Below are 22,800 nucleotides of genomic sequence, written 5' to 3'. Positions count from 1 at the left end.
TGCATGTGCTCATTAGCAGTCCTTTCTATTCAACTGTCCGAGCAAAGACGCACATCCGCCTGGTGCACTTGTCAGTCACAGCGCTGGCTGATTGCCTTGAACTCATAATGGAGAACATGTCTGACATAGACAGGACTTACCGGGGTGCTGCCATCCGACAGGGTCGTCATGCTGATGGACATGCTCATCTTATCAGAGGAGGAGAGGGAGGGTGGGGAGGGGCTCCTCTTCTCCACTTCCTGCCTCTGGAGGAAGTCACGCCAGGCCCGCTGAATGCTTCACACAGCAACGAAGAGACGACATATAAGCACGGAGAGATTGAGATTCCCCCCCCCCCCCCCATGATCTCTTATTTCTATTATGTCCCTATTATGTTTAATTCTAATCACTTTTAGAGGAGGAAAACCTGTATTTCACAAGAGATTAGAAATACTGTATATAATCAAAATACAAGTCCACAGTTGCTCCTTTTCAGCTGCAGATACTCACATCAACACCTTGGTCTCAACGGGGGGCATGTTGATATTGATGTTGTTGTCTAGGTCCATGGTCAGATGATTACTGAGCCGGGAGAGAAGGGGAAGGGGTGTAGGGGACGTTCAGAGGACACACACACACACACACACACAGGTCCAATCTCAGTCTGGGTTATCAGCAATTAAAGAGTGATGGCTTGGTCCCATCTGCAGGGAAATGGGCTTTCACAGGAACACAAGAGCTGGCTGTTCATTCCGCCTCTGTGTTTATTGTGTGTTTATCGTGTGTGTGTTTGTGTAAACCCACCTCTGCAGCTGGAAACCTCTTTCATTAACATGCTTGAAGCCACTCTGGAGGCCCCTCAGCTGCTCCTGTATGAGAGGATAAACAAATAGAGACAAAGAGACACAAATGAGAAAGACTGATAACTCAGACGTGGTGCAGACCGAGGGAGAATCCTTCGCCGTAAGAGAAGATCCCCACAGTAAAAGCAATCTTGAATCTTGAATCTTGAATCTTGAGTGTAGGTGTGTGTGCTACTGTAAGTGAAAGTTTGGCAGATGTGTGCTTCGCTCAAGGAGCCCTGCAGCAACTTGTTTGGCAGCATTCTGGCTCAGTTAGACGTTTTCTTGCGAGGCTGGTGAAGCAAGCTTTGGAAGAAGTCGGCCAAATTGCTGGTTCAGGGTTTTCATTTGGCCCAGCAGCGCAGAGAGTCGAAGGGAAAAGTCAAACACAGGCCGATATGACGGGACATAATTCATGAACGATGGCACAGTTGTTGCACAGATGCGGCAGATACGTCGGAGATTACAGTGATGAAACTTTACACGTTCACTAAAATGACTTTCAGCGCCGCTCTCCGCTCCTCGCCGGCTGCTCTCCTCCCCTCAGCTCCGTCCTCGAGCTTTAATAGTGCTGTGTAATGAGGACAGGCCTGCCTCTACATAATTGAGCAGACTAATTCAATTACAAGGGAGCAACAAAGTTTAAGTGGAGCAGTTCCTCCTGATGAGCCAAGAGGGTCACATCAGGGCACTGAGCAGCTTCCAGCAGCATCACGGTGTATTTATGTGTGTGTATCTGTGTGTGTTTACAGTGAAACCTGCAAAAATCCCCCACTTTTATTTGACTCTTATTTGATTGCTCCATTACTGCATAATGAAGTATGCATGAAAGAATATATTGCATCTATTAGATGTCAGATTGGCCTATAAAGAGACTCACACTAAGAAATACATTACATCTATTAGATGAACTAGCACACTAAGAAAAATGGCTGCACTGCAGTGATTACTTGGCGCTTGGTCTTGGTGTTTAATATTCATTATATAGCGATATATATGCTCTCTCCTTAATAACTATGAAAGGGTCTCAGAAAAAGTATCCTTTTGAAGTGTAAATGAGCGCATATACACAGCATGTATCTAATTGAAACACTGTCTTACCGAATTTCAGCTGAACACAAAGTTGCTGTCGAAGCACACCAGCATCATATCTTTTTCTTTTTAATAAAAAGGTCTGTCTTGTTTGGCTGTGTGTCCAATTTGACTGTGGCAGGCAGTGTTGTTTTTCTCATTATTCTCCCTCCCAGAAGGAACAAGCAGCTCATTAGACAGAATCAAGGACTTTGACTAGTGATCAATGATCGCTTCAAGGGGCTGTTTTTCATCCCTTTCTGTCTGTTTGTTTCTCTCTCTCACTTTCTCTCCGATGAAAAGAAAATCTGTAAAGCATAAGTGTGGCGCGGACGTGGATTCTGCACGAGCCAAACATCCCCGAACTTTCTGCTGCTTTGAGAGTCAATGTCACCTCGGCCTTTCCAAATCCGACTTAATGCTATCTCGGACAGAAAGCTGTCTCTCTCCTACACAGTCCATCACTCTCACACATACACATCCAGACACTTTTAAACAGACTTTAAGTGTGCCTTTTGGGAATTTTGAGACTGGCAGGAGCAAAGCAGAGCAGATGCAAAGAAAGAGCAAAAGTAAGTGAAAGAGACACTAAAATAACTTCAAGCCAGTGAGATGCAGAATAAAGACTTGAGTGATGGAAGAGACAAATGAGCGAGAGAGAGAAATGAGCAAGTGGCAATGATGGGATGGGATGAGAGAGTACAAACAAGGTGTGTGTGTGTGTGTGTGTGTGTGTGTGTGTGTGTGTGTGTGTGAGAGAGAGAGAGAGAGAGAGAGAGAGAGAGAGATAGATAGAGAGAGAGAGAGAGATTGTTAGCTTCTGGGTAATGGAGTTGCTGGCGGACTGAATGAGCCGATCATTTCAATTTCCCCTTAGAGTTACTGATGGCCTGGCCAGGCAAACTACTAGCCCACCTCATAGGCTTCCAAGCACGTAAGCAGGCACACACACAGACACACATATGACAGACAGACACAAACGTACATATAAGTGCTTTAAAGACTGCACACATTCATGCACACACGAGCACGACCTTACACACAGAGGCATCTCCATTAATACACCGGCCTGTCTATCAACAGCTCAGCTAAAAGTAACATCCTCAGCTCACGTAGCTCCTTGTTTACTCTTCCCTTGAAAGAGGTAAGCAATAAGATATCAGTGGTACAAACAGAGATTATGTTGAATCTGATGTGACTGTGTAGCAAATGGAAGAATAGTACATTCGAGCAAAAACAACATGTTGATAGCAGCATACTGCTCGAGGTACTTTCATCTCTGAGGCTGAGTAATTGTCTGGTGACATTTGTGCTGTAATTATGTATCTTTGTAGGGGCAAACTCAGATCACATGGATGATAGACAACATTGCAAATTAACAGTGCAATTAAACACCGTTATGGAGCCCAATTTTAAGTTTGTGAATTAACAAATTTCTATAATGTGCAGCAGGATGTGCAGGACTTTACTCAACCCCGAGGTTCACGGAGGGCCTTATTTTTCTCTTTACCTTTGCATCCCTTTTTAATTATTTATCACGTGTATGTGGGTGTGTGCACAAAAGAAATTGCAACACTGATATCCGGAGCGCATTATTCACCACTTAAACAAAAGCCTGACTTCAGCAGGACATTTACAACGATCTTAATACATATTGATTTCAAAATCTATAACAGTACACATTTTGCAATTATTCTGTAACAAAACCAAAGTCAAAACAACGTATCTGGCCCTGCGCAAAAGCCTCTTCTTCTGCTACCCACCCCCTGTATCCCTCCATCCCTGCCTCAGTGGAAAACCCCATCCCGTATCTGGAGTGGGAATGCCAAAAAAGTACCGGAACATAAACCAGAGGTTTGCATAATTTAGTGGCAGAGTCGACAGAAAATCTATAGTCATTTTGGGCTTTGGCAGTGCCAAGCAGGCTTGTATTGATTGGTGTGTGTATATGTGTGTATGTGTGTGTGCAAATGTGTGTGTTTGGGGATTTATGGTAGAGTCAGGCAGAGCAGAGAGAGAGGGATGCAGGGAGGAGGAAAGACAGAGATGCTGATGGAGAAGAGACCTTGAACCCACAGTACACTATACAACAACAGAGGAAATCGAGCTACTGACAGCTAAATACAGACCACTAGCTCTCTTATGTTATCCATCGCTCCTTCACCCCCTCTCCCCCTCTTTCATCTGTCTTTTTCCCCGGACTCCACTTTCCAAAAATTAAATGAAAATAAAATAAGACAAGTGTGAGGAGGCAGGGAGGAGAGAAAGCACAGAGTTAATAGAGATGGAAAAGGGGAGAAATGATGATTTGATCACACTGAGAAATGTACTGGGCCCAGTGGAGCAATAGTTGTTTGGGAGGTCTTCCTTGTTATGTGAGGGTGAGATGCAGTAGATGGTCGGGTGCAAGGTCAGAGGGCATGCAGTGTTAAGAAGAAATACCACCAGGCTCCTGGCTGCGGCATACATCATATAACAGGAGCTTCCACCACTATTCATACCATAAAATCCCAACTGTCCAGGCTTACTGGTGGATCTCACTGGTGCATGCAGGAATACGAGACAGTTCAGGAGCAAATCCTGGTGCCAATCAACAACAGGCAGGGAAAAGAGGCATTTGGGTTCAATCATAGCCAAACACAAGTCTGACTGCATGCTTTGGTCCAATGTGGAAACTCAAACCTAAATGAAATACTTTAAATAGTGGACGTATTTCAGATTTCAAGAGTAAAGGTACATGCATTTGCACCTTATTTGAACCTTTCATCAGCTGCATGTTGTACCAGGACATCAAGTGCTGGTTTTAAAAATCATCCATAATGACATTTTAATGCTTGGCAGAAAACTGTGTTTACGACATAACATAAATGGTACCTCAGGAAATACAGCAATGAGTTTTTCTCTTGTGGAAATGAAACTCTTTTAAAATCTGCGCAGCTCTGACGACTCTTGCATTTATGCATTTAAAAGAAATTGTTTCATTCTTTTGTATTGATGGCCGTACACACGGCCCTTAAGAACAGGCTTGACAGCCTTGATGTGCCATGCAGGACACGTGGGTTGAATCGAGCTCAGTTTGGAGATATTTACAAGCGGCAGGTCTTTAGGAAGGCCAAAACCATCTTAGACTGTCCTGACCAATCTCTGTACAAAGGATCTGAGCTCCTGTCTCCAGCCGCAGATATAGATCCCCTGCTATGAGGACAAATCCATGAAAAGGTTACAGCTATCGATATGCTGAACATGGAATAGCACATGCACAACAACAGCCGCCCTCTCTGCCTTTATTTTGCACTTTACGCTACCTCACTTCTGAAATGATCTCAGGGTTTCTATGCTGCTTATTGTTTTTATATCATTTTTACAGTGTTATTGTTTTTACTGCCTCATAGTTGTTTTCATCATTTTTTTTATTGTCTCACAGTCGTGTGTGGTGCCACTGCTGCCTTGTTAATATAAAGTTTTAAAACCTGGCTGCACATCACACTTTCTATAATGAGACTATCAAGGAGGACTTAACCTGACTTGACTTGAAGCAAAAGAACCAATGCGCTCCTCGCAGCACGATCAACTCGCGAGACTCATCGAGCTTGTGGAGGAAGAAGGGGATAAAAGCTATATTATGGGGAGAGACAACACAGGAGACAGGCGAGGGAGATGCTGAGTGATTGACGCTCTGAAAGGTTAGATACCTCAGCTGCAGGGGACAAAGGGCAGGGGAAAGATAAAGATTCAGCACTTTGCAGAGAGGCAGAAGTGATTTGGTTGGGAGTCAGCAAGGGAGTTGAAGAGGAAGAGAATATGAAAGCGGGTTCCTCGTTGGCGGCGAGAAGAAGGTATACGGGGGTGAAAGAACAAGCCTGTGGGCTCTGAAGAAATTAAACTGGACCAACGCCAGCGAGCCAGCCAAAGAAACACGGAAAAGAGAGAAATGGCCTGCCTGGGAAATGGCCTTCATCTCTCCTGTACATGGGGTGTAAATCTGTCCCTTGCACCTCCAACTGATCCAGACACACATACTGACACTCACACACATGATTTAAATAGCTCTCCTGCTCCTCTAAATGCCCCTTTAACTCAGCTCAGGGGACAGAGTGATGGACAAAGAGGGGAGGCACACATACACACATCTAAAGAGCCTATAAAAACAGAAAGTCATAATCTATTTCCTCCTCATTGCTGCACTATATTTTCAACTCTGTTGCTCTTAGGCCACTATCTTCTCCTTCTCTGCCTGCAATATAACAAACATGATACATTCTCGTGCTTTTCCACTTGTCTGTGTCTCCGTCTTTACTCTCATCTCTTGTTGTTTGTCTTGTATTCCCTCCACAGTCTCTCAGTCGAAGTTGGTTTTCCTCTTCAATACTTGATGAGCTTCCTGATGTGAAGTGCTGGCAACAGATTCCGGGTCGTCACTCTGTCGTCTTCCAGCACTGCAGAACCTTGGCCAGCTGTGTTTGTTTTCCTGATGAACTCAATTAACTCTGGTACACAGTCGACAGAAAGCTGCACACGGACATTTATATGGAGCACAAACACACGCACACTTACAGTATGCATTTTTAATGTACAGTTAATCAGCTAATTCTAGCTCATTTACATGGTGCAGACTAAAAACATGCAACAATGTGCAGTTGTACTTCAAAACGAAATAAAGGCAAAGAGAGATAAAACTAGTTTGAAATAAAATCACAATCAAAATGTGCAAAATTTGAATCTACATAAAACCAGCAGGTTTAAAAAGCTTCTCTGCTCCTAAAAATAAAGCCGAAAGCAGCTCTGTATCAAGCCTATTCAATTGTTGAAGTCATTTTTTATGTAAAAATGTTCCAGCTACACAGGTGTGAAGTTTTGCTGCTTTTCTATTTAATTAGCTGAGTAATTTTCGTTTATTTTTAATGATTTTGAGTTTTGCACCATTAGTTGAACAAAACATGAATTGGGAGGGTGTCACTTTAGTCTCTGTACGTCATTACAATTCACCACAGCCTTTTTTGGTCAGTGCCTTGAACTAACAACAATATGTCAACCATCATCAAGCAAACAAAGACAATCAGACAAATAAACTCCCTACATGCATGGATTATTTCTTGCTAGCTCTGTCTGGACAACGACCAGGTCCTCCTAACCTAATAATGACATAACCTTGAGGCTTGGAGTTTCCTCCAGGCACCTTTCAGCCAAAAAGCTGTCATGACCTGGTCCTCCACTGATGGTAACCTAACTGGTTTAAACAAAATCATACCATCTGGCATATGACATAGCCCCCCCCCTCCCTTTCTCACAAACACACACACACACACACACACACACACACACACACACACACACACACACACAAGCTATCCAGAGGGCGCAGAGGCAGCCTCTATCAGTCAAGCCTCCCTGGGGTCCTTTGGCCCAGCCAGCCAGCCGGCACCATCTCTGCCATCACACACACATCCTCATCGCTCTCCCCTGCCACGGGGACACAGAAGCTGTCAGCACACCGTGTGTTGTGTGTGTGTGGGTGTGTGGGACTGATAGCAAAGGAGGGCGGGTGCTGTTATCTGTAGCCATTCCTGGACAGACACTGTGTCTTCTGGCGTGTGTGTGTGTGTGTGTGTGTGTGTGTAGTTTTCCCAATGTCTATAGGGATTCGGTATCCAGACACTGGCAATGTCGTCCCTGAGTGAACCTGCAATCAGAGCTGGTTGGCACACTCTCTCTCACACACACAGTCCCTCTTTCTGCTCTCGGGGTTAGGCTAATGACTGATGGTGTCACAGACAGAGGAGAGCTGCAGACTGGGAAAGAGGAAATGGAGCGGGGAGAAAACCTAAAGACAGTCACACAAGCTAATAGAGAGCCACGGAGGACAGCGCATCACTGCTGTACACTATGAAATAACAACAAATGACAAGGTAATGAATACAGTGTGCTGATGGAGGAGAGGGGTGAAAGGCTGTGAGTGGCTTTTATAGACTTGTTGTGTGTTTCTGTCAGTTTCCTGTGCTTAACAAACACATAATAGCTCAATATATTCAAGGGAGGGAGTAAGCTTTGTGGAGACAGGCCGGTCTGTGGGCAATACCAGCTGTTGGAGATGAGAGGTGTTGCCAGGGGCAAACACACACACACACACACACACACACACACACACACACACACACACACACACACACACACACACACACACACACTTTTTGGGACATTAAATAGACTTACATTGATTTCCCGGACAATTGTCATAACCATAACCCCAACCTTAATCCAAGCCTACAACCTAATATTCAATGATTTACATGATGGGGACTTACTTTTAAGGAAGGCTAGTCCCCACAACGTGAGTCTGTCGACAGATTTATGTCCCCACTATGTCAGTAAAACACCTCTCTCACACACACATGCACGCACATGCACACACACTCACTTCTGAGGACCCTGGTTGTCCAGGCAACAGACTGAGCATCTGTGCAGTGTCAGGCCGGAGCAGAAACTGAAACGAGTTTTGTGCGTGTGTCTCATTAATTCCATAAAGTTTGCTGGTTGTGTGAATAAATTATCGAGAAACCTGAAAATAAAGTTCCGTCATTCACGCTCGTCAGTCATGAACTGTGGGCGATTTGTAGCACCAGAATAGCAATCAATTCGATTGTTAGGTACAATCATGTAACAGGAATTTGTGTTGGTGACAAAGGTGCAAGAAGGAAGAACGAACCTCTACAAAAGATGAAATCATCTCGTATATTCATGTAACATACAATGCTGTTGATTCATAATACCATAATGATGTAAGTGAGAAAGTCAGACTCAAACTCTTCCTTCGCAGCAGATATTAGAAATAGAGAACAATGTACCCGTAAGAGGATCTTTGTGATTGTCACAGTGAAGGCACGAACGCCCCGAGGTAATGTACATTGACACTGCCTCCTGTACTTCTTGCCTGCAGCATTTTCCCTGTGTAGTTAGTACTCCCAGCTCCCCTGGTGGGCCATAATCAGAGCCGTAAAGCCCGCCGTTAACATGCCAGAACAAACACACAGTAAAGCAGCTCTTTTTTTACAACACCACTCAATACTACCTGTCCTCCACAGCAGCCGAGCAGAACACCACTGTACTAACGACTGTACTGCCGGGTGGAGAGCAATATATATGCAAAGATCTGAAGGTAAATGTATGCAACTATAAAGTCTCTTTTATTGGGCATTATGGTGAAACTGAGGGATCGGCATTGTTGCTTGATAAGACTGTAAAGGCAGATGTGGAAAGAGTTGTAAAAGAGCTGCAGAGTAAGGAATACGAGCTCCTCTGGGAATTTTTAGTTGCGGTGACATGATCCTATTTGGAAATATATTTGGCATTTGATCAAGTTTTGTTAAAGACCTCTTAGAGTGTATTCAGCTTCATTTGAGCCTTCCATAGTTACATAGTCTCGGTTGAAGGACTGGGACTAAGGTCCACTCAGAAGAAGAGTTTGAACTGCAACTACAAAGAAAACAACATTTAAAAGTGCCATTTGGCCTTAAAGGGACAGTTTTACAAGAGTAGTTGGACAAGGTACTTAGAGACTAGTATGCACAGTCAGTGTATTCCTGCCAGCAGATGATGGTCACCATGCCTCCTGTTTGGTGAGACAGAGAGAAGTACCAGCATGGAAACAAAGCAATGAACGGCTGACCCTGTCCACAGCAGTGCATCGCTTAGCTTCTGTGCTGCTACTCCTGTGTGCTCCTCCAAACTGGGGGCGTGCTGACCGCCATCTGCTGCACTGCTTACACTATGCATAAGAACCTCAAACAGCCCCACTTCACAAAACTGGCACTATCCACTTAAAGCCCTCTAGTGATTCAGTATCGCTCTTAAATAAAAAGTTAGGGAACTTGTAAGGGACAGCACGGGTCTGTTTATCCTGATTTTTAGCCCATAATACAAGTCAACCTCCAAAAACACGGGATCCTTCCTATAATCCAAACTGCTTTTGTTAGACCCTCCCTGGCCAGTAGGTGCAGGTAATTTAAAAGGTAGTTTATGATGCAGATTTTCAGTTTAAAATGTGCAGTCTGCAAGCCTAAGCCATTTCCCGGGTGATGACTCTTTTTTTATCAATGTTAACACAGGACGCGTCGTATCCCCTGTGACTACCACATTGATTTTAACATGCAAAATTGGCGGAGTGAACCTTTAAGGGTGTGATAAGTAGAGTGAAGGTCATCATGATGTGATGTCTGCTTTTGTCCACATGCTCGCTGCTTTACTGCCACCCGAGAAGCGCACACAAACGACCAGAAACATAAAGCAGGTTTTCTTTACAGTATTTGTTATGAAACTGTACGCAAAACTATATATGTACAAGTTCACATACAGTGTACACACACACACACACACACACACACACACACTCACACACACACACACACACACTTACAGCCAGGCTTGAGCTGTGAGTTAATGCAGAGACTGTCCATTAGCAGTGGTCCATCGCTATTGCAGGCTTAATGAAGTAGAAAGCCAGAAGAAAGAGAAAGCCTGCAGACCTGATTAATGAGAGTGAGAGAGAAAGAGAGAGAGAGAGAGAGAGAGAGAGGAAGAGAGGAAGAGGGGCAGAGACAAAAGGAGAGAAGAGGAGGTGAAAAGCGAGAGAGACAAATAATGCATAATTAGAAGTGATGGAGTCAGAAGGGAAAGGCGGAGAACTAGAGACTCTGCTTGATTTTTAACTGATCCGTGAAAAGCCGCTACGTGGAAAGCGCTTACCTAGTCTTAATTCCTTCAACCTCTTCACTAAATGGTCCCTCTCACATCCTCTCAAAGCTATCACTCCATCTCCTTCTCTGAAAGTCTTTTGAAGAATCTTTGTGTCTATGAGCGTAGCTTAACACCGTGGAAAGCCTGGCGTAGCTCTCCTCAGCTCAGCAGGAAATGATTAAAGTCACGGTCCAGTTAGCGGCTGCTCGCCCTCAGCCCTGTGGGCCTCGAGTGGAACCACCCACCTGTGCCGGGCCTCTTAGGAAGGCTAAGTGCACAGCCGCACACACACCCCGGCGAAATCAGCCACCTGTGCAGGGTCGTGCAGTGAGCGACGGGCATTAGCTGTGGCGGGCTCTAGCTAAGGCTTGGCTATGCTCTAAAAAGCAGCAGCACGAATGACACAGCAGGCTGGTGAGGCAGGCAGGCAGGCAGGCAGGCGGTGTGGGTGTTCATTAAAACACCCAGCACCATTCACAGGGAGAAACAAGGCCATAAAAGCAATTAATCTGCCCATAAACAAGCCATTCCGCCTGTCCAACACACCCACAAACACACGAGCATGACAGTGGGAGCTGGGAGGAGGGGAGCCCTGCTTCTCGTTCCTCCTGGCTCTTTCTCATTATCTCTCTCCGTCTTTCTCTGAACTACTCGGATAAATCCACAGATCTTTAGGTTCTTTTTTTTAATCGAAAAAGTGCTGCCATCTAAATCTTGCAGTGCTAAGTTGTAGAGATGGCTCCAGACAGAAGGCGGGTGAAAAGTCGCACATCACACTTGCTACAGATCAGCAGACCGGGTGCAGATACAGCAGCCCGACACAGATGGTTGTCTGGAGCTGTCAGTGAAGTCATCTCACAGGTTTGTGCACCGATCATGTTTTCACTTGTGCTCCTGTCCTTATAGACGGATGTGCACAAATTCCATAAGACAAGACTAAAAAGATTAAGATTCATCAAATTGTTTTCAAGAAGGTTCTGGCACATTTTTATGAACTGTTGGGTGGTGAATACAAAAGAATGATATGAGGAAAAAACCATGATAAATAGTAAAAACAAATTATTGCCTTGACACTAAATCATAATTATGAAAGTCAACATTAGAAGCATGAGCAACTTTTTTTTTCAGACAACTTCTTCTTTTTTTTTTTTTTTCCTCTAAATTAGGACAACACACATTAATCAAAAGTTCTGAAAATGTGCCAGTGCGAGCCAGCTGGCTAATTTTCAACTGCAGTCTTTTGCCGAGATGTTTTAAAACTTATCAACTTTAATTGAAGTAAGAAAAAAAATACTAGATTTGTATCATCCAAAAAATGTCATGGATTTAATGTGTAATTTATCACAATATAGCAAATGTATGCATGAAATCAACAGTGTTATGCCATTTATTCCACTAAGTCGTGTCTACCTGGAGACATCAAGTTTATTTTCTGTTCCCTTGTGAACCCCAGCTGTCCACGGGTTCCTAAGCAGCTGCTTACTTAATTTTTTCCCCAGGTCTTACTCGACCTCAACACATATTTGTGTTTTTTAATCATCTTCTCTAATCCCAAGACATTTTCCCTCACAGCAGATGTTTATCGTCCCAGAAGACGATAAGAATATCAGAGTAAAGAAAACACAGAAATTAATTTTCCACTGCTGAGTATGAGAACTGAGGACCTTTATCAGCATTGATGCCAGTGTTACAGATTTGTATTAATGAACCTCTCCTCTCCACTTTTAACAGTTCTGAACATATCAGAGACAATATGCAGGGATAAGCAACTGAGCTGGTGTGTGAGTGTGTGTGTGTGTGTGAGTGTGTGTGTGTTTGTGTGTGTGAGTGCACGTGCAAAATCTTGTGTGCATTTATTGCCGGAGGCAGAACAGATGATGAGAGATTATGAGTTGCATGCCTCCACCCTATTGAGTAATAATGAAAGTGCTGTGATTGCCTGAGCTAAAAATAGCAGGCTGTTAGTAGCTTTAAAAGTGGGATTGTCTCTCTGCCATCCAGCCCTATGGCTGCACTGTAACTAGATTTGTTTGTATAGGAGAAGCTGTGTTGGGACAGACATACACACAAACTAATGATGATGCAGACACATACATGTACATACAGCGACATGGAAAACACGCTCTAGCTGTCAGGCGAACAGGGAAAAGAAAGTAATAGAGGACATATGGAAAACAGAGGGAGAAAACACACACAGACACTGGAGAACAGGCGGTTTCAAAACTGGTTTCCACCACTAAGGGTCAACTCTGGAGTTTAAAGTGGAAGTCAAAGCTCCCATTCCTCTACTCTCCTAACATCCAATTATCTTTTCTACACATCCTCGCCTCAGCTTTCCTACAGAAATCCACTCATTCTGTTCACTTTCTTTATGACTCTCTGTCCTTCTCCCCATTATTTCAGAAAACCATGAATTCTCGTCTGTTTCTTAACCTTGACTTTCTATAATTCATTCCAGCTTGTCTCTTGCAGTGTTATTCTGCACCTCAGGCTCTATGAACACACAAGCACACCAGGTAATGCACATTAATGTACATGTCTTTGACACAAACGTGCAAAAACAGGTTACATCCAATATGTTGTCATCCCTCTTGTAAACCTGCTTGTTCTCAGCCTGAGTGAGGGACTGAAAAATGGTAATGTTAAAGACAAACACATATTCCCCCCACAGTACGGGTCCTCTTTAGATTTTCCTGTCTCCCATCTCTTCTTCTAGCTAGTGGCCATTGCCCAGAGCCAATCTTGTGGAAAATGAAAACTATCTGAATATTCTTGGGGGGCTCAGGGAGAGCCGCATGCTCTCCGAGCCCCATTTCACCCGGCGTGTTTACGGCTCCACGCTGAGCTATTGCATGACTTGTCTTTGCTCTCCGGATCGCAGAGGGAGAATGAAGTTGAAATTAGTTCCAGGGATATATATGTGTGAAAGTGCATGCATTTCAAGTGCAGAGAGACAGTCACAGTGGGGCGCACAACACAAACATACACACAGGTTCAATTAGTTTCCAAAGGTAGGGGCACATGAGGGATAAGTCATGTTTAGCGCACCTGTCTCTCCAGCAGGGCTTGTGTTAGAATTAAAGCAGAGGGTTCAGGAGCTCTGCCACGAAAGCATCGACTGGAGGTCATAAACACACACAGGAGACAAGCTGCAGTCTATCCTGCCTACATGATGACTCCTAGGGACAGATGCATTAAATAAATCAGCACACACACACACACACACACACACACACACACACACACACACACACACCACCACCACCACCAAGTAAACACACTGCATTAATATAAACTCAAAGACGTTTGCATAAACATGAATGCATGGTGTGAATAAAAACAAAAAAAACATACAAATATTCCCATGCAGAGGCAAAGTACAGTAAACACCACAACATTTTTCCAAGAATATGTGTGTGTGCGTGTGTGTAGTATTGACAAAAATGAACCCACCTGAGACTCTGAGTGACAGGTACATGGGTAACTGTCACTAGTACACAGCTAATGAATATTCATGCTGTTATTCTCACTGCATAATTCACATTCACTCACACTCACACACACAACGTTCAGCCTGTGCATGCACAAACACACACACACACCCGCAAGCTTGCATTTTAACGCACTCGAACCGACACAGAGACAGTCAGACAAATTTCCATTTCTGCTGCTCGCAACCGTACGCACAGCTGTCAGCATGTGAGCTGACAACAGGGAGACATGCAGCCCACTGGGGTGACCTTGACTTCAAACACACACTCACACACAACAGTTAACTCCACAGTTACTACTGAAGTTCTTCTTCTGCGTTTGACTCTTTGTCAGCTGCATATGCGCCTGTCATTCTGTCCATCTCCGTCTGTCTCTCCTCGTCTAAGTCTGTTTTCTAAATGTAAGAGGAAACGTCAGAGTAAATCATCCTTTTCCACTGTGTGTGTGAGAGTGTGTGCTTGTTTTGTGTGTTTTAATGCAAGGCTCTGTAGAGCGGCGGAGAAGGCAGTGACTTCCTCCCACCACTGAATAAAACATCCCATTTAGAGCAAACAGCCATACACCATAAATCACTGTTCCACTACCACTGGGCCGCCACCCAGAGAGAGGGAGAGAGGAGTGGGATGAGTGGATGCACATGAGAAGGAAAGAGGAAGAGGCGCAGGTGGAAGGCTAATAAAGAGGAGCGGTGACGTGGAGTTTGGAAAGATAGAGGTGTTTGAGCAGAGTGTGGAGAAAAAAAATGGGATGCAGAAAAAAAAAGCTCAAACAAATCTGGGGAGACACATGATGGTTGTCTCCTAACACACACACACACACACACACACACACACACACACACACACACACATAAATACACACTAAAATGGGAGAGCTGTCAAATTGAATCCTGCAGACTGCTTTTCTCTACTTGCTAAAACCTAAAACCTAAGCTGATGAAAAAATTAGTTCTGAATTTGGACCCGTATTCAGCTGTGATGCTACATGCAGGCAGCAGTGACATACTGATACAGTAAAGCTGAAAGGAACGGTTAAACATTTTTGGAAATACGCTAATTTGCTTTCTTGCGGAGAGTTCAATGAAGAATCACACCACTTCCATGATGTACGCTGAGGATGAGCCTGCCCCAAAGTAACAAAATCTGTCAACCAGCATCACAAATGAACACATTATACATTGTTTGTTTATCTGTACAAAAACCAAAAGGCAAGAGAGCTCAAAGAGTGGACCTCTTTGAGCTAAGCTTAGCTAACCAGCTGCTGGCTCTGGTTAATCTACACAAAATAGGCATCATTCATCTCGTCTAACTCTCAGCAAGAATATGTCACAAATAATAAGATAATCACAAACAACACTTAATAATGAGCGTAAACTGTTTGATTAATTGCTCTACAGGAGCTTGGAGAGACTGAACAGCTTCTCATGTCAGAGTCAGGTCAACCTTCTTGACTGATGAAAGGTTTGACTGACAAAGACAGCAGGATTGTAGAAGTGTGGGCTTGTGTGAAATACAGGAAAAATAATGTAGAATTGTGAATAACACCAACTGGAGGAGGTAGTTAGGATAGAGGAGGTTAAGTAAAAGCAACAACAAGCTGTTTGGATGGGACAATTCATTACTTTGCTAATGACTGTGAAAAATAATATTATTCTAACATTTTGCCACCCAACAGTGCGTAATTGTTACCCAATAAAAGCCTGCGCGTGGTAGACTGTCGTCCATGTGTGCATGCACGTTTCTGCCCATAATCACGTGCGTGTGTGAGTTTGCTCAGGTGAAGGTCACCTTTAATTACCCTTCTCTTTGCAGAACGAGCAGAGCTGAGAGCAGAATGAGGTGGGAGGGGTGGAGGCAGCAGTCAGAGAGTAAGTGCTGCCTTTTCCCCTCAACCTTTTTTTTTATTATTATTTTTTTTGGAGAGGAGTGAGTTTAATAGAATACAGGGGAGAGGTAATCGCATCAGAGTGCCAATCATTTTTGCATTACGGGGGGTAAAAGTGGGTTCCCGCAATAGGCTGCCTGTTCGGGGAGGGTGTCGGACTCCAAATGGCTATCAAACCACATCGACTCTCCTCCCGGTTGAGTTAAGAGGAGGGGTGGGGGTGTTTAACAGCTCACGTCTGTCCACCTGACCATCTGTCTATGTACCTGCGAGCATGAATGCACGGGATCAAGGTGGATCTTGTGTACGTCCACGTGCCTGAGTGTGCACTGTGTTTCGCCACCTATTGTTGTCCGACGTTTTATAATAGCTTGCCAGTTATTTACAGCAACACATGCTGCTGCATTTAGCCAGTCGTATATCAGGCTGTGTGCGTCAAGAACGGGCACATGACCACACGCACGCACAATGAAGTAATGCTCCGGACTTGGATGCAAGCACATACCAATAAATCTTGCTTTACACTTGGCTTTTTAGATTTCCAATAGCTACCCAATCCGCCCAGGAGGCATGAAGGGATGTGTAAATTGGGTTTTTATTCTTTTAATTTCTGCTAAAAAAAACACTGCAGCAGAAGAAGACATTGAACGCGTGTATTGTCGATTGCGTTTTATTCACCGTATCTGCTTCAACGTAAGCTCTCTCACAACCGAGTCAACACACAAACACACGTAGAGCGGAAGAAAATACACATTACGGGCATGTTGCAGGGGTAATGGACTTGGTAATTGCTTAGCAACAGGCAATGGCACCACCTGCCTACCAAGGTACCCAATGAAGGTCAATATGTGGGTGTGCGTGTGCGTTAACATGTGTGTGTGTGGTGGGGCACCTTATCACAGGACACCAACATCCACCACAGCACACTATCACGGGCTCTTTGTTTTGATTTGTTTTTTTCTATTTTCCAGTCTTGTTAGCTCCCCGCTAGGGTTAGCTCCCCTGCTGGAAGTGGTGTGTGTGTGTGTGTGTGTGTGTGTGTGTGTGTGTGTGTGTGTGTGTGAGTGAGGGACCTGCTGGGTCATTGTGCTGCAGGTCTTTCAAGTGCCTCAGAGGAAGATGGAATGATCTTTTGGCCCCGGGAGAGAAGAGCTGTGCCGATGCTCTGCTTTTACATCCTCCCTTTATCTCACCCTTTCATCACCCACCATCACTTCCCTCCTGACTCTGCCACCAACACTGTTCCTGAGTAACGTCACATGACACACACACATACACATACACACACACACACACACACACACACACACACACACACACACAATGTGACCTCTACATCACACTCTGACTCACCTCTCCCTATGTAGGATAAGGTGTGTGTCTAAGTAAAACAGAGACCTTGAGCACATGCTTGATTTGGAGAGTTTAAAGATGGATGAGAGAGAGGATTGCTGGCTGCTGCATGCACTACGTGTGTGTGTGTGTGTGTGTGTGTGTGTGTGTGTGTGTGTGTGTGCGTGCGTGCGCACATTAGTATAATGTATATGTGTGAGTGCCTACAAGCATGGCAATGGAAGAAAGAGTTAGGACCTCCCTTCAGCAGCACACAGACTATATTTCTCCAGCAAATGAAAAAGGAGCGAGCCTGCCACCGGTGTTTTACTGTAGAGACAGGCATGAGGTTCGAATCAGATGCAGGACTAGATCACAGTCACAGTGAATAATACATGCATTTCATATTCATGGCTGCTTGTGCATTTCATGAATACCCAGCAGGATGACAGGACTTTTCAGGGTTATAACTGCCAGCTTTTGTTTAGCTAACAGCAGAGAAGTAAAGGAGCACAGAGGAAAATGCTCATCATTGGTGCACCTGCTCATTCTGTACTGTCAGTGCTGCTGTAATGAGAAAACTGGGTCTGACAGAACACTGTGCACTGGTTAATGCACGGGCGGAGTCTGGGAATGTGATCATGCATGTGTAAGGTAAGTGTGCCACAAGATTGTTCATTCTATCCAAATCAAAACCCAGAGAGGAAAAGCAGCAAATCTTTATATTTGAGAGACTTGAACTTCAAACTCATCTAAAACATTATTAATGCCTCACCTTATCCCGACATACATCAAAGCACATTTCGCAAAAGGAGAGCTGCACCATCAAAAATGTAGAAGACCACTGTAACTTCGAGTTAAGTTGACCCAAACTTCAATTTTTGGAATATTATTTGAACCTATAATCACTGGTGAAAGTACTTATACCACACCATGAAAACACTCCACTACAAGGAAAAATCCTCCATTCAGAACCTTTCTTAAGTAAAAGTATGCAATCAGCATAGTAACATGTATTTAAAGTATGTTTTCAGCATTGTGTTTTAAATAGTTTATTTATCTTAAGAAGTTTTCTCAACCCATAAAGAAACCTAACCCTAATCCCTAACCCTAACCCTTCAACCTTAACCACCACAACTAAATGCCAAACCTTGTCCTAAACCTAAATATAACTTAACCCTTAATACCACGTCTTAACCCTCAAACAGCCCTTTGAAGGACCGGCCAAAAATGTTTCCAAAAAAAAGTGTCTAAAACTCAAATTGGTTCTCACAAAGATAGCTGTATACGAACACACACATGCACACACGTACTCACACACAGGGTGCAAAAACACGTCTCTCCACACAGATGGGTGAGAGCACGTTGACACAGACAATCACAGCACACCTCAGCAGGGCCGATTTTAATGCAAGCAGACAAAAAGAGCAGTTATTCGCTCTGCGCAACAGTCAGCACGTTCCCGGTCAGTCTGTCTGCCTCTCCGTATCTATACATATGGATAACCAAACTTGTCTGTGCTCCTCCAATACAAAGCACAGTCTCGTTGTCTGGCTCACAGCCTTTTGTCATCGTCTTCCGCTCCTTATTCCTCCTCCAGCTCCTCTCTCACGGTGCAGCGACACTGCTGGGTTTCTCCAGACATTTCGTTTTTCATTGTTTGCCTTTTGGTGAGGTGACACGCGACACATTGTTGAGTCTAGCCACCCTGGGGGAATACTAATAGAGGAGAACCATGAGTGAGCGAGTCGCAGAGACTGAGGCAAAGCTGGCAGACAGAGACAGGGTGAGACACGGGAAGTGAAAATGAGAGATTGTCATCAAAAGGAATAAAATGAAAGGGAGTCTGAGCGAGACAGACAGAGCAAAGTGCGATGAAAATCTAAATTAAAGAGAGGGGAGAAAGTACAGGGAGCAGTGGACCAGAGAAAGAAGTGAAACGGGAAAGGGTGAGATAGAGGAAGCTGAGATGGTCAGAGGGAGGATAAAAAAGAATATGTGAAGAGGAGAGAGTGAGGACAGGACAGAGCGACGAGAGGAGATGGGCAGGAGGGAGGAGTGGACATGAAAAAGTGTTGTGTTTAGTCAAAGCGAAAGGGCAGTGGAGACAGAGAGGAGGAGGAACGGGGCCGAGAGGGATGAAAGAGTTTTGCTGCCTGAATGAATAATTCAATTGCAAAAACAAGGGAATCAGCAGAATAAAGCCTTTCCGTCTTTGCATCCTCCCACACAGCACATGCATGGACATACGAACAGTATGTGTATGATGTGCACGCTGGTGATGCTTGTTTTTTTCACCTTAAACAGCAGAAAACCACCCAAAAGTTGCATTTGAATGCAGCGCTGGTTGATGTCCACTGCACTTCGACCTTTTCTTGACCTTTCTCTTCTTTCCGCATAAGTGTGTTTGCAAAGTGTGTGCTTCCACGTGCGCACTAAGCTTGGGTACCACATGTGGCACTCCAACAGGTCCTAACCTGACTTTCATTTAAATCTCTCAGTCTCACGGCCCCCTGCTGCTTCACACCAGCAGCCTTTTTCTCTTGGATCAGTAACTATAGCAACGCTGAAAAGCAGACCAAGATAACTGAGCAGCGAGGAGAGGTACACAGGATGAAGGAGGGAATCTGGGGAGATGGGGGGGGGGTCTAAAAACAAAGCTGGAGAAAAGTCCAAGGTATAGTTGAGAGACAGAAAAGAGGAAATACCTTATTCAGTGTGACTAAGTGAGGTCAAGTTTATTTTTTAAGTGCTGTTAACAAGTTTAACCCCTCATCACCCAGACAGAAAGGGCAAAAACAACAGACGAAAACACTTTTTTTTACACAAACATGGAGCGTTTATCAAGGGCATACTTTGAAATGAGTGGGCCCCTCCGTTTGTCGAGCTGTGGCTGGAATGTGGCCAACGACCTTGCATGTATACGTGTGCCACACTTCGCTGCTCTGCCAAGTAACACTAAAACAACACCGGTGGCAGTACGCTGCGAGGGGAGTGGTAGTAAAATGGATTTCTCTGCTGTTAGCTTTGTTTCGCTCAGAATAAGCGAATCAAAAGCTGGCACAGAATGAAATCTACATTTGTTTGCACTCAGCTGTATTGATGCCAGGCGGTCGGTACACACTGTAAATATCGAGTTTTGGTAATGTCTGAAAGCACACCGCCGCGTGACTGCTGACCCTCTCTTTCTACCGCTTCATCTCTCCATCCATCTCGCCTGCGTCCATCGCTTCCTCCCTCCTGCTGGCTCGATATAAATCCTGCGTTACGGCGCCTCGTAAACTGCTCAACTTTCACCCAACCAGATCTCCGACATACTTGCACTCATGCACACGCACCGTAATTAAAGGAGGAACAATCAGATAAATCAAGGACTCAACTCTGCATCATTTGATTTGTTATGATTGGCTGTATCATGACGTTCATGTCAAGTGTGTGTGTAAGCAGAGAGCGTGGTTTTATGGAGCATGCTGTGTTTTTTTCTCCAGAGGTGACATTCAGTTGATCAGTACTTTCTACGTCCTGCTCTGTGGACATTACAGCCACCGAACAGCCTCGTCAATCAGACGGGGCTAAAACAAACCCTGTAAGCATTTACGGTCTCTTCACACATTTTCTCTTTTCCTACAGCTGGGACTTTCCCATCATCGCTCCCTGCCTCATTCGCTCTATCTGAAAGCTAATCTCCTTAAAACAGCAATCTCTTTCCTCCCCCCTCATCCCTCTCCCTTTGTCTCCCCCGTCACTTCCCACAGATTGCCCTCTGCCCATCACCAGACCTCTCTGTCTTCCCACCTGTCCGCCCGTCCTCCTTCCCTCATTCGTCTTTCCTCACATCTTCACCCATCATTCTTTTCGCCCAAAACAACTCTGCTCTGCCCCCCCCCCCCCCCGATGACTGATACCTTTTTTACTCTTCACATCTCATTGGCCTCATGTCAAGGTGAAGTTCATATGAAATAGATAATTTCCAATCCTGCAGCTAATTCAAACTATTAATAATATATTATGGACGAGGCAGTCAGCAAATGCCCACATCTATTCTCTGTGTTGATCCTTTAACAAATTAGACAGGTTGGAAAGCAGGGCTTTGTGAAGGTCAAACAAATTACCACAATATCCCCCCCGACACACACACACACACACACACACACACACACACACACACACACGACTGACACTTTCATTAACAGAAGAGACAAATTTTCAATACGGAGAAATTAGAAAGAGGATAATAGGTGTTTGCCTTTCTAGTGCGCTTAAAATGAATGTGAGGAAGAAATAGAAAATTGGGAAATAGCACAGGAGAGTTTGGACAGACAGATTGGGAGGACGGTGTGAGAGATGGGAGGAGAGATGAAGGACAAGCTGAGGGGAAAGTGTTACACCGAGCAGTGAGGGAAATGGAGACAGGTGGCAGGTTGGGTTGCTGGTGATTGACTGATGTTCAGGGCAGAAGGAGATCAAAGCAGAGCCAAGAAGCCGCCTTAGACAACACAGACAACTGGGAGGGGTGGGGGATAAAACAAAGCAGGAGAGGGAAGCAGGAGGGCAGGAGGGTCTGTTGAGTGAAAATGAATGAAATAAAATGTCCAATCTTTTACAGAAACTGTCAACAAAATGATCACCTCAGAAAAAAAAAAATCTTTTACAGCCTGAATAGAGTCTTGCAGGTCCTTCTCTCAGCCTGCTTATAAGATTCGAATTGTTATGGTCATTACTAGTTTCCATTCAGTCCCAGTGACCTTCAGCAAGAAGGTAGGGCAGAAACGTATGTGGCCTGAAACCCATCTGACAGAGCTGATACCTTAATATATTTCAAGGTGAAAACAGAACTCATGATTTGTAGTCTGGATCTGTGAGTTTTATAGTGAGTGATTTTGCGTAGTTTACTGTAGTTGAGAGAGAACAACAGAATATCTTTCATGTATCTGATGACTCTTTGCCAGCTGGGTTCAGATCTAGGGTTTATTCTCAAGGGTAAGGATGGAGACAGTGGAAGGGAGAGGGGATAAATGGTCTACAGGTGTAGATGGAGGGAAGAAAAGGCACAAAAGCAGGTTCAAAATAGTGACGGAAAACAGAGGAAGGAGTGGGAAAACAGAGAAAGAGCAAGAAAACTGGACGGAGGAAACAGGAGCAGAGGGAAGGAGAGGAGCGAAGGTGGGTGGCTGATGGGTGGAGGGAGGGTAAATGGAAGAGGGGGAAACAAAAAAGGATAGATGGAGAGACGGGATGAGCTGGCTGGACAGAGAGGCAATGTTCAATGGGCCACAACGCATCTCGCTCCCACAGCACGACATCGTTCCACTCAAAAAGTGTACAGGTGGAGGGGGATACACGCACACTTGCACATGCCCCCCACACATACATGCACTAGCAGAGCTCCAGCAGAGCCTCCGCCACGTTTCACCGCCACAGACCGCCCGTGTCTCTGCTGCAGCTGAACTGAGAGCTCAGTGCTCTGGAT

General features: G+C 44.6%; 1 protein-coding gene across 2 annotated transcripts in view; it reads right to left on the bottom strand.

The window, feature by feature from the left end:
- schip1 (schwannomin interacting protein 1) overlaps positions 1 to 22,800 on the bottom strand; it is a 191,277-nt gene that overhangs the window by 132,568 nt on the left and 35,909 nt on the right. For both annotated transcript variants that reach the window (XM_076735488.1, XM_076735489.1), the window contains exons 6-8: positions 784 to 848; positions 490 to 561; positions 141 to 276 (exon numbers count right to left, since the gene is read on the bottom strand). In XM_076735488.1, coding sequence (XP_076591603.1) covers positions 141 to 276; positions 490 to 561; positions 784 to 848 — 273 coding nt within the window. The remainder of the gene's footprint in view (positions 1 to 140; positions 277 to 489; positions 562 to 783; positions 849 to 22,800) is intronic.

This window comes from Chaetodon auriga, chromosome 7 (genome assembly GCF_051107435.1).
Source record: "Chaetodon auriga isolate fChaAug3 chromosome 7, fChaAug3.hap1, whole genome shotgun sequence".
NCBI classification, from domain to species: Eukaryota; Metazoa; Chordata; class Actinopteri; order Chaetodontiformes; family Chaetodontidae; genus Chaetodon; species Chaetodon auriga.
The sequence above is the reverse complement of the archived record's forward strand: the minus strand, read 5'-3'. Positions and strand labels throughout refer to the sequence as shown.